The sequence below is a fragment of the Dendrobium catenatum genome, unplaced genomic scaffold, assembly GCF_001605985.2.
Source record: "Dendrobium catenatum unplaced genomic scaffold, ASM160598v2 fragScaff_scaffold_1344, whole genome shotgun sequence".
In the NCBI taxonomy this organism is placed as follows: domain Eukaryota; kingdom Viridiplantae; phylum Streptophyta; class Magnoliopsida; order Asparagales; family Orchidaceae; genus Dendrobium; species Dendrobium catenatum.
Window position 1 is genome coordinate 509,342 of NW_021319806.1, and position 12,875 is coordinate 522,216.

Consider the following 12,875-nt stretch of genomic DNA (forward strand, 5'->3'; position numbering starts at 1 on the left):
GCAGCCAAGCGCCCTTTCAGAGGTTACAGTGGGTGGATACTTGTTCCCAAAATATATATATGTATATATATATATATATTAAGAGCTAGGATGGTAAAAAATATGAATAAGAAATATATATCAGTTACTTGTCAAGGAAAAGTTGCAATCGATCGATTATAAATAATCAAATAGTAGTGAATATTTAGAAGATTAAATCAGAAATAACCAAAAATGAAAACAAAAAAGAGAAATCAGCCATCCAAAAACAGCAACATAGAATCAGATTGCAGTAAATTTGGGGAGGTCCCAATACCAAAGCTACAATTCAATTTGAATGATAATAAGCACCATTTCTTAAGTGGGCAAAGCTTTGGCTGAGAGGTCTGAAAAGCATACAGGGCATAGGTACAGATAAAGCCTGCGATGGGCTCCAACAAAAGGTCGGCAAAAATAAAAGAGTGAATTGTGTCATATAGTGGTGCAGTGATAATTGGCAGTAAATATGCTGAGAACAGGATGAGGAACATATCAGAACATATTATAATGGAGAAAATATCAGCACAAAAGTACTGATTGGATATGCACTAAAGCAAAGCTTTTGGCTTGTTTTCCTGCCTTGCATTTAGGGAAGTATGAATGGAAGAGAGAATAAAATTGAGTCTAATGGTGTGGTCAACCACTTATTATTTTACCTTAATATATTTTTAATTAATCTATGTTGGATTAAATTTTCATATGTCCCACTTATGGGAGTCACAACACTAAGGCCCGTTTGGGACGGTTTTCTTATTACTTCTTAAAACAATTTTTTAGTATAAAAATTAAATTTTTTGTGCTAGAAAGTTGTTTTAAGAAGCATTTGCCAAGAAAGTCGACCCAAATGAAGCCTGAGTATGTCATAAATGATCATAGAATTATAAGAGTCACAAAAATATGAATTTTCGGTTCTAATAATACTCTAATATCGCCCATTAGAGGGTGGATCACTGGAGAAACAAAGATAAAATTGGTATTTTAACTAAAAAAATTATATTCAACTCAAATGCTTAAGCTCATGATTGGGAGTTGATCACTTAAATTTCTGATATGATTAAGCCTAATACTGTTACATGCATCAACAAATGAAGAGAGAGAGAGAGAGAGAGAGAGAGAGAGAGAGAGTGGATGAGTGGGAGATAATAAAAGGAGAGCTGAAGAGGCATTCTTGTTGGGCTAATCTCCAACACCATGTCCTTGTTGTTTAAGCAGACAAAAGGGTGTGTTGGGGCTCAAAGAGGTGGACGCTGATTCAGTATTGAAGATTCTGTATCCTTCTATAATTAAGAAGAGCTTGGAGTTCCTCTTCTTCTTCTCTCTCTCTCTCTCTCAACCTCTACCTCTATCTCTCTCTCTTTGCTTGTGCTCAGCTTCTCTTACAGAATCATGGAGAAAAAACGTCAGAAAATTGGAGAAAGCAGTGGAACAAAATTTGAAGGAATCAGTGATAAGAAATCAGAAAGGTTTAGAAGGATATGTGTTTTCTGTGGAAGTAGAGCAGGGAAAAGGCCTTCTTTCAGTGCTGCAGCTCTTGAGCTTGGCAAACTACTGGTCAGAAACAAAAAAAACTTGCCAACTTTAGCTTCTTTGCTCTTACGATCTGTGCATTTTATGCAATTTGAAATTATTAAAATGCCATTCTGTCTTCAGGTTGATAGGAAGATAAATTTGATTTATGGTGGTGGGAGTATAGGTCTCATGGGTTTGATTTCTCAAACAGTCTTTGATGGTGGCTGTCATGTCTTAGGGTGATAACTTTCACTATATCTTATCGTTTTTAGTTCTGTTTGCTTCATATTTCATCAAACTAACCAAAATTTTCATTTATTTGTATACAGAATTATACCAAGAGCCTTACTACCTCATGAGGTAAAGAACTCTCAAGCTTTTAAAAACGCTTCTTCTTACAGAAAGAGTTACAGAAAAAACAAAAATAAATTTTTGTAGATTTTAGGAGAAACTATTGGAGAAGTTAAGACAGTTGCAGACATGCATGAGAGAAAGTCAGAAATGGCTAAACATGCTGATGCTTTCATTGCCCTTCCAGGTGAGCAAAAATGGAAACTCTTTATTTTTTTTATTTAAATATTTTAAAGTATTTGATTTTTAAACTTTAGGTGGGTATGGGACAATGGAGGAGCTGTTAGAAATGATAGCTTGGTCACAGCTTGGAATACATGAAAAACCTGTGAGTAGTACTTTTTCTTAACAAATTTCTATATATATATATATATGTGATTTGATTGATTACTTTACATATTTTATAAATTGGGAAGGTGGGATTATTGAATGTTGATGGCTACTACAACAGTCTTTTAGCATTGTTTGACAAAGGAGTTGAAGAAGGCTTCATAGAGAGCTCAGCAAGGCATATTGTGGTTTCAGCAGAGACTGCAGGGGAGCTCATTAGAAAAATGGAGGTAATTTAATTTAGTGAGTGAAAAATCTAACAAAAAATAGGAAAATTTTGCTACTACTGCCCAAAAAGTATATTTTTTAAAATAATTAAATATACTAAATTCATTATTCATATTTTGTTATTTATAAACCTATCTCAAAAATACTTAAATATACTAAATAAAGATTAAGGCTTCGTTTGTGATGTCTTTCTATAGCAACTTTTTAGTACCAATTTTTTTTGAAAATAGCGAAAGATCAAAGGCTGTCTCAAACTAGAGAAACTATTATGTGCGGATACCGGATGGTCCAGAGACTAATCAGAACATGCCACGTCATCCGGTACATAGCGGTATCGAGCATCGGTACGAGCAAAAAAATGATGCGGCGCGTTCTAGTTGGTCTATGGACGCCGTTCAGCATCCGCACAAAATAATTTTTTTCCCAAACGAAGCCAAATCCTCTTTACAGTGAAAATATATAAGAGTAAATTATTTAGAACTTATGGATTTTTTTTTGCTGTCATTGATGCAGAATTATGCAGCAATTCATGACAGTGTGGCACCCAGACAAAGTTGGCAAGTAGACCAATTATTAGAGTCTCCCCCTACTGATCATACTCCCAAGACTTGAAATTACTAAGTATTTTATATGCCTTTGTGTTCAAATAGCATATATTTTGTCAGTAATTTATGGAGAAATAGTCAAAAGTACATGATTTTGGAAGGATTTACATGGGGAAAAGGATGTGCTTTTTATATATTTCTCTATTTTCCTTCTGTGATGATTGTAAAATTGTGTTTTTTGTATGATTTTAATGTGTGGATTTGATTCTCTGTGATTAAACTGCAACTGTGAGGATGGGACCATTGAGAAAGAGATTGTTTTGTTGCTTGTGAGCAATTGGGCATTTAGATCTCTTCAACAAACTGTCTATGGTTTTAGTTAGGGATAATAATTAATCTAATTAATATGTGTACATAAATGTGGTCAACTATAGGATATTGTCAAGAATCTTAGCTAGAGGTAGCTTGACAAAGCTTAATCCTATTATCTACAAAACCTAATTAAGGTTAATCAAGGTTAGATTAAAAATATATGATGCATGTGAAAAATGATTTAAAATGGTTTTGTGGTGGGCCGCTAACTTGCGCAGGAACGTTGGTGATTGGTTCGCTGGTCTTTAATATGGGGCCTAATTATCGAGTAGTTACGGGCATATCGAAGGCAACATCGAAGTTGGGTTTGTATGCATATTATAAGGCACGGTTCTAGTTGAAATTATTTGAGGAAAGAATTAGATGAGGTTCATCTTCAATTCTAATTTTAATTTTACCAAAATATTAAAAAAAAAAAACTTATGCATTTTAAGATGAATATAATATAAGAGTTAATTGATTATTCGTGTTTTATATTCATCTAAAAGTGAATATAAAACTTTAAAATTTCATCAAATAAAGTACATAGAAATTATTTTATTTTATTTCTGTTATTTGCATATCCAATTTACAAACAACTAATATATCGTTCAATTTTAATTGTTGTTAGTATTATTATTATTATTATTATTATTATTTTATGCTTTTTAAGCATGGCATACCTCTATTAACGACTTGATTTCACAAACAAGTTCTTATGAAAAAAAAATGTTTGAAAATTCAGATCATGATGAGTTTTAAAGTCATTAATCTGCTTGGAAAATAATTACATTGTAAAACTAATCAATCAACAATTATAATATATTAATTATCTCAATAATAACAACAATAACAATATCAAGCTTTTATTCCACAATAAAATTCATACAAAATTATAACAATGTCGTTGTTAGGACTTAGGCCCTCGATGAGAAAAATTGAAAGATTATATTAGATAATGCACAACCAGCGTAAAATTTGTCGAACAATCTTGACGTGAATATCATGACAATATTAATTACCAAAAATAAATTAAAAAAAAAATACTATAATTTGTCTAATTATCAATTAAAAAGCAATAGTTTTATGTTCATTTTATTATTTCCAGTATTTTCTATGCTTTTATTTATCATTATTTTATTTTTTTTTTTCATATTAACCGCTACAAAGCTCCTATACTTGTATTCGTTGGAAAGGGAATTAGCTGTGATTTTAACCGGTGCTATTTTGTAATTAATTTAGTGGCATATGCATCAAAAGCATTTTATTATGATTTTAAAAAACCAATAAGAACATAATTAAAATACAAATTGAGTGAATATTATCATCATACGAATCTTGTATCCAACATCATACAATTAACGAGGAAATAATATTATAAGCAATGAAAACAACTTATTCATTACATTGTATTATTTGCATTTGTAATCAACCCTTAATCAAAGATGTTATGAGAAAAGCAAATCAAAATCTAAAAGTGGAATGTTGCAAATAAATAATATCAATGGCAAGATAGTGTCCATCATTTGTTTTTGTTTCAAGTAATTTGAGACTTAAAATTTTTGTGGTCCTTTGAAGTTACATAAATTAAGCATCACATCAAGTATTTATAATATAAAGGAGACATTAAGAATTTAATTGGCATTCAAATAAAACTAATTTTTTCATAAACTTCAAAAGTTTCAATGAGTCGTTTATAGTCATCTCTATTTCATTGTGTAGCATGCCAACATCTCTTCTTTAGATTTTTGGGTTTTAAGTAATCTTGGTAGTCTAGGAATCAAGGAAAAATATCGAACAATTTTAAGCAGCCTGCATTTGTGTTGTTTTTCCTTGTGTAATATTGCTCTTTTGGTTAAAATCTCATCTTGATGCTACACAAGCTGCCAATACATTTTAATTAGACTTATCACCCCAAAATAACATGCAATCGCTAGGGCATATGTGTATATATAACAAAGATAAAAAACCTTCATGAATTTTTTAATCTCTTATGTATTTTTGGTCAATTAAATCTCCTTGGAAATATTTCGATCAATAACTTTAACAACATATAGAAAGATCGTGCAATCCAGGAATCTAGACATTTCAAACAAATAATTGCAATATGAATGATATATTCAAAAATGTCTTGCATCCTGGATACAACTCTACTGCTGCACCTTCTAATAACTTTGAGAGTTTTTCACCTTCATTTGTTGAGTCTTGAGTAAGGTTTTGATGTTGATCTACTAAGTTAATTGAGTAATTGATTGGAGCAAATGCATGTATCTCTCAATAATCATTCAATATTATCTATATCAGATTGCTCAGTTTGAATATGTTTTGATATCAAATCAGAGGCACTACCAACATATTCATTTCCTGCATCCAGTGAATACTTGATGATCCTCTCCATGTCAATTCAAACAATATATCTAGTAAAAAATTCATTAGAGATAATGTAATTCTTGACATCTTTCATTGAATGAAAGTATATGTTGATGTATGATTTACATAAGCATAATATTTTTCCCAATGAATTCTTGCTTCAACTAATGAATTCTGAAAAAATTTCAACTCTATTATATTCGCGACTCCATCTTGATTTGATTATCCAACTCTTATCCATTTAAAAAGTAACCTGCAACCTTATACCATACACAATAATTAAGAAATTGCTTTAGTTAATATATAATTACTACAGGAAAACTCGGTATTACGGGAGAAACAAATCCGCCGGTAATACAGAAAATACGACGGAAAGTTATGTTTCCGACGCATTTCCGTCAGATTTTCATGCACAGGTTTGGCACGCGTTGGAAAAAGTTTTCCAACGTATCTAATACGTCGGAAACCCAAAAACCCTGCCTAGAACCCCTAACACTTCGTTCCTGCCAACCTTGCCATGCTTCTCTTGCGAGCATTTCTTAGCGCGAGGGCCAGCTGCAGATTCGCCCACTGGAGAGCGGTACGAACGCCAAGCTTACCGACGAATAAAAATCCACTGGAACCTCTGACGGTAACCGCGTGTTTTCCCATAGTGAATTCAATCAATCATTATAATCTCATATTTATAATACATTATAACTGCTACAAACTTAAGACCTGGAGGGCTAAATGTGCCCCCTACTTTGCCCTCTCAACTTTGCTAATGATGAATACAATAACCATTTATTTTCAAATGTCCTTAATGTAATACATCATGTTGATCAATATAATCAAACTAAAAGCTTAGTTATATGAGCTCAGGTAATGCTCATGAAAAAAATGCCTAGCTATAAGAGTCAAATCAGGAGCCCAATATAGAGCCCATATATAATTCATAATATTTTGAATTTAATTTATTTTTTATTATTTTATATTGCTTTTTTTTTCTTTAATCAAGCATAATATGGTTTACTAAGTTTCTAGAACTCATAATATGGTTTGGAATGAAGAAAATATTAAACATAGGTGGCTAGAACTCATCATTAATGACCATCAATTAACTTTTTCTCTGATTATTTTTCCTCCATTATTTCACTTCAATGGTGGTTGCCTAAGTGCCTTATAAATATGGGCTAGAATGGATCGTAATTTTCAACATTGAATAAAATATTTTGGTAAAAATGTGAGAATGAGTAGTAACTTTATGTTTTTTTAATTATTTACTTCTCTATAATACATGTTCTAAACTCCTTGCACATATCTAATCATTTTATAAGCATTTAGGACAAATTTCTTACAACTTTATAAAGCTATTTTTTAGTACAAATCTCTTTCTAAACTCTAAAAAAAAAAACAGTGACCTAAAACTATCTCAAACGAAACCTAAAAGCAAGCAACTTCAAACTATGGACCCACTGTGATGATGAGATGAATATTCTCCTTGCTAATTTGTTGTGTTTTCTTAGTTTATATTTCTTTTTGTTATGAGCACTCATTTTATTGATCGATCTTTTTATTTCCGTTTATAATTTGGTTTTACAAAATGCATTTTTTTTAGATTCTGATAACTTTTATCTGTGTAACTTTTGATATGATATCGATATGATTGTTCTGATCGTTTTAAGTATTTATTCGTATTTTTTTGCAGGTGATTTTTTAAAAGTAGGGATTTTTATCGATTTGGAAATTCATTCTTAAATAGCATTTTCTTTTGCATAAATGTTTTAAATGTTTCATTCTTATGCTTTGAAATATAAATCTAGACTTTTCTAAAAAAATCATCAATAAAGAAGATAAAATATCTTCCAACACCCAAAGTTAAAACAAGAGTAGATCCCCAAATATCTGAATGAATGTAATTGATAGTGCAACGTAGAAGTTTGATGTTCTTTTTTTTCAATACAGTTGGGCTTGCTCTCTTTTTTTTTTTTTCTAGAAAATAAAACATTGACTAAGATTATAGGGTTGGGCTTTGAAGAAAATGAATATTTGGCAAAAATCAAAGCCAAATTTCTGATAGAATTATTCTTAAATCTCCTAAAAAAAACTATTCAAACCCTTCAGGCATAAGATTATGATTTCGTTTGGGATAATTTTTTTACACTAAAAAGTTACTTTAAGAAGTAATAAGAAAGTCGTCACAAATAAAACCTATGTCAATTGATAAGATCAAAGTTTTCCTAGTTTGCTTTGGCTTGCCAATTATGACCATCGTCTGATGTTTGATGCTTTGACATTTTTTATGACAATCGTGATCTATTCATACCCATCTTTTCATAAAAATGCCACATCCTACTCCATTAAAAAGAAGAAATTATTCTGTATGGAGGCTGGACATATCTTTACGTTCAGAGGCGAATCAGGTGCAACAATGTCAGCAATGCCGAACGGTACTGAGAAGTACCGAGCCGCTGTACACAACAAATGAGTGACATGACACATTTTGATTGGTCTCCGGACGAGTTCAGCATCCATACATAATTATTAATCATTACAAAGAAAGGATTTTCACTCTAATCTATATCATTTACATTGCATAAATATCTTCTTCGGCTTTCTAAGATGGTGCCTTATTATAATAAAAGACTTATTAATAGAAGTTTCTAATGAAAATGCTTTGTAGTTTTCTCTTAGCGAGTTTTTCATACCAAAAAAAAAATCTGATGCTCCTTTTTCTTCTTCAATTGATAAAGAGTCCGGCTATTTATTAGCGTTGGGAAAAGAAACCACACCATGAAAAATAAACCAGAAATAAAAAGCAGCAAAAAAGATCATTGAATGCTAAAAATTTTAAAATAAGAAAAAAATTTGTTGATCCACATCACACCAAAAAAATTCATTATGAAAATGAGATAAATTGTGCGGTTCTCTCTTCTTATTACTTGATACATCATCAAAAAATCATCTTGATCGGGCACAACTCTCGAGACAAAATCAAGTTGTAAACTTTTAAATTACAATCTGAGCCCAAATGAGTTCAAGTTGAGGACTCAAAGCGCTACTAGATGGCTCAAACCACAATTTGGATTATCAAACGGTTCCAAAACATGGCATGCTTTTAGCCGAATCGAGCTACTCGATGAGACAAATCCAACGAGCCAAAGATCACTAAATTTTGAAATCACTAAGATATTTAGATGTCCAGTAAACGGTTTATGATCAAGGGAATCAACATCGGCCGTCCATCCAAACCACTCCAACTTACCATTGATTTTCCTTCTATTTACAAGACATGCCACTCTAGAAAATATATAAATAGAGCCCCAAATTCTCATGAAATTGGACCCAAAGCAAGGAATCAAGAGAAATATCGAAGATCGCTCTTGGCACCTCGCTCCTCCTCGACCACTGCCCGGACTTCTACTGGATCGCCACCCGACGCCGAAGTTCTGCCGGGCCACCATCCATCGGCGGACTTCCGTCAAGACCTCCACCTGACGTCGAACTTTCGCCGGACCGCCGCCCGATGCTAGATTTTCACCAGATCACTACCTAACACCGGAGTTTTGCCAAACCACCACCGTACCACCGACTAAGGCCCAAACATTCACCGAACCACCAACAGAAGTCAAAGTTCCGCCGAACCACCACCTGACGATGTACAACCGACTGAGGCCCGAACTTTCGCTGGACCACCGACATAAGTCAGCGTTTTTCCATATCAACGGATAATGTCCGAACTTCCGTCGGACCACCGCTTTATAACTATAGTCTTTTTGACTATGTCTCCTGCCGACTTTGGTCCTTCTGACCTCTGTCTCCTATTATGGTCCTTCCGACCTCCATCGCTAGAAAATGGTATTTCTGACCATTATCTCTTGCAGAATACAGTACTTCCGACCTCCGACGCCTTTTACGGTCCTTCCGATTTCCATCACCGGATAATGGTCTTTCTGGCCCCTATCTCCTGTCGACTATGGTCCTTCTGACCTTCGTCGCCTACTGTGGTCCTTCTAACCTCCATCATCAAACAACTGTCTTTTTTACCCCTGTGTCCTTCTGACCTCCATCGTCTACTACAGTCTTTCCGACCTCCTTCGCGAGACAATAGTTTTCTTGACCACTATCTCCCGCCGACTATGATCCTTCCGACCTCCCTCATCAAACAACTGTCTTTCTGACCACTATCTCCATCTGACAACAGTTCTTCTGACCTCTCTCACCCGACAACGATCCTTCCGACCACCGTCACCCGTGACTATGGTTCTACCGACTAAACGAACATTTCAATACCAATTCTTCCAAATCCCACCATGTAATATGATATAAATTTGCTACATCAACCCAAGGCCTTCCCCCTAAGGAAGGGCATCATTTGTAATCGACTGCAAATAATAGTTGATTTATTCAAACTGGGCTAAGCCTCATTGTTTTTCTTCCTTTTTAAGGGTTTCTACTTAAAAACTCTGATGTCTCTTATGAACGTCACACCCTCTCTTTTATTTGCTTGTGTGTTTGATCTTTGTTCAAAGCTAAGACATTAAATTTTATATTTCTCTACCACCGCGAATATTAGGACGCAACATTACTTTTTCCTTTTCACATTGTTTTACCAGATAAAAAGAGAATTTACAATTACAACAAAGGGCACAACCTTTCAAGTAAAATAAGAAAAAATACTCAGTCAGACTCGTAGTGCAGTGCCTTTGCACTGACTTCATTGTCGGTGTTGTGGCTCTGTGTTCTTTATCTCATAGGATTTTCACCGGCAACATCTTAACACAAGATTTACGACACCACGATGTTGTATAGAAAAACAATTTTTAAGATTTGAGTCAACAATACAACCCAATTTATTGATCCAATTAGAGTCCACACAATACTAACAACCAGAAGGCAAAATGGTAAGAGTCTCTCTCTCTCTCTTCGATTTATGTTGCACGCAACGATTTTAACCGTTTTTCCAACATTTGGAGTTTTTTTGAATCCCATCTATATCAAATATGACCAATGAGAAATTTAAGGGTGAATAAGAAATAAATACATAGCCATTTCTCTACAAACTGCTTGCGTGCCAGATCTCATGTGGAAAAGCAGCCACAAGTTATAGTTTGAAGATAACAGCAAGCAACAGGAATGTGTTAACTCTCATTTTGACATCCAATCCGGCGAAGCCACGTCACCCAAATACACTGAATCCCGGTGCATTTTGATGACGTGACAACACCAGACGCAATAATTCGCCCTCATTTTTCTTATCAATACTCCATCTTGCTGAACCTCCTCTTTATATTTTTCTTATCCAACAAAACACAGCTCAATCAGCTGCAGCAGAAATTAAAAAAAAAAAAAATTCAAAGCAGATCCCTTTATAATCTTATTCATGCTGAATCACAATACTTCGATCTTAATTATATACATGATCAATCATTAGCAAATCAAACAAAATCATAAAACATAACAAGCTCAAATTCAGATAAACTAAAAGTGCTTATCGATTGTAGAAATCCAAGCACAGTAAGCGCAAACTATCCTCTGAGAGATGTAGACATAGACAGCAAAAGAGAAGCTCATGAGAGCAACATCCTTCCAATCTCCTTTCTGCTTTGGGCTCATAGTCTCCTTCAACTCCTTGCCTAACTTCTCAGCCCGGCTGTATATTTGGGCTGGTGTCCAACGGCGTCGGCTCTCCTTTTCTTTCCTTTCTTTGCTTCCCGGCGGCGGTGAGAGGTGGCTCCGGCAAGGTAAGAAGCCCGGCTTGGTTCTTCGATCTGGTCTGCTGAGATGGATTGGATTGATGGTATGGAGAGAGTGGGAGAAAGAGAACGAGGCCATTGGGAGAGATTGGACGCTGAGATTGCCAAATAAGAGTGGATTAATTGATGAATCTGAATATCTGATTAAGAGCAGAGAGAAAGTTTTTATGAGTTGAAGATAAGAAAGAGAGAGCAGTAAAAAAAAAGGGTTGCTTGCAAAAATATCTTGGTGGTGGGGCAGGCGTGACTTTGTTTTTTATTTTTGAAATAATTACAAGTCATGGGATCATAATTTTTTTTAGTTTGATTATCATAAATTTGACCTCAAATCATAACTTAAATTCTTTTTATAATTTATTATTAGCCAAAGCAGTGGTGATGATCACTTATTTAAGGATTAGAGCTGAATACCTACAAAGTACCAACCCTTCGACATCCTCCTCTCGAGGATCCTTTCTTGGCCTCAATTCGCATCAAAACTTATTGGATTTTATGTAGTTCGTTTTTGGTATATGTGAAATTCATAAATTTTATGTCTTCTTGGGATGCTAATTAATGATATGATATGAAAATTTGATTCAAAGCAGGCACGAAAAATTTAAGTTCAGGGTCCTAAATCCTGACTTGTTTGAAAAATCATATCATGTCTAGGTAAACCCGCTAACCCGAAATGACATGAATTTGACTAGTGTCCCACATTGCGTCATGCTCACCTATCTCGACCCCACACCCCGCAGTCCCACATTATAGCTCGAGCTTGCACTCACGGCCTTGTAGGCTTGCACTTGTGCTTGCGTTACGTTCGTACCCTTGTTGGCATAGTCGCGTTGTTCGCCCGCTTGCAACCACGCACTCACCCGCATTTGTTGCCCATGCTCGACACTTGCACTTGCATGTTAGCTGGTATGGTTGAGTCAAACAGATAACCCAACGGGTTGGTTTATGAATGAATTTATGACTTATTTATCTAATTGGGTCGGGTTAAGGCTTGATCAGTAGAGGACGCGTCAATTTCAAATTAGACCCCAACCCAACCTGAAAACTCATTTTAATACTTCTATGCCCTTTAAAGAATCTTATGGTGTTAGATTGTTTTCAAGAAAATATTACTAGAACAAAAGTTAGAGATGTGCGACCAAATTGTACGAAAAAATATGCTTCGAGTTATGAATAAATTATGAAAGGATGATTATACATGCTAACACATCAAAGAAATAGAGAATGATCTATCCCAATCTGATATGTGAATTGCTCGCAACATGTTTAATTCCTAATAAAGCTTCAATAAGTTGATTCTATTATGACATGAGATATGAAGATGTAGACTTTATTTGGGACGATTTTATTACTGTTTCTTAAAGCAATTTTTTAATACAATAAATAAAATTTTTATACTAAAAAGTTACTTTAAGAAACAAAAAAAGTCATCCCAAACTAA

At 34.2% G+C, this 12,875-nt stretch overlaps 1 protein-coding gene across 1 annotated transcript; it reads left to right on the forward strand.

Annotated features, from left to right (window-relative positions):
• The first annotated feature begins 1,200 nt into the window (after positions 1-1,200).
• On the forward strand, positions 1,201-3,149 carry LOC110096875 (cytokinin riboside 5'-monophosphate phosphoribohydrolase LOG1-like). The gene is made up of 7 exons (XM_028699584.1): positions 1,201-1,569; positions 1,669-1,766; positions 1,857-1,887; positions 1,966-2,065; positions 2,136-2,206; positions 2,295-2,438; positions 2,950-3,149. The coding sequence occupies exons 1-7, from the start codon at positions 1,405-1,407 to the stop codon at positions 3,046-3,048; spliced, it is 708 nt and encodes a 235-aa protein (XP_028555417.1). The 5' UTR covers positions 1,201-1,404; the 3' UTR covers positions 3,049-3,149.
• The last annotated feature ends 9,726 nt before the right edge of the window (positions 3,150-12,875 follow it).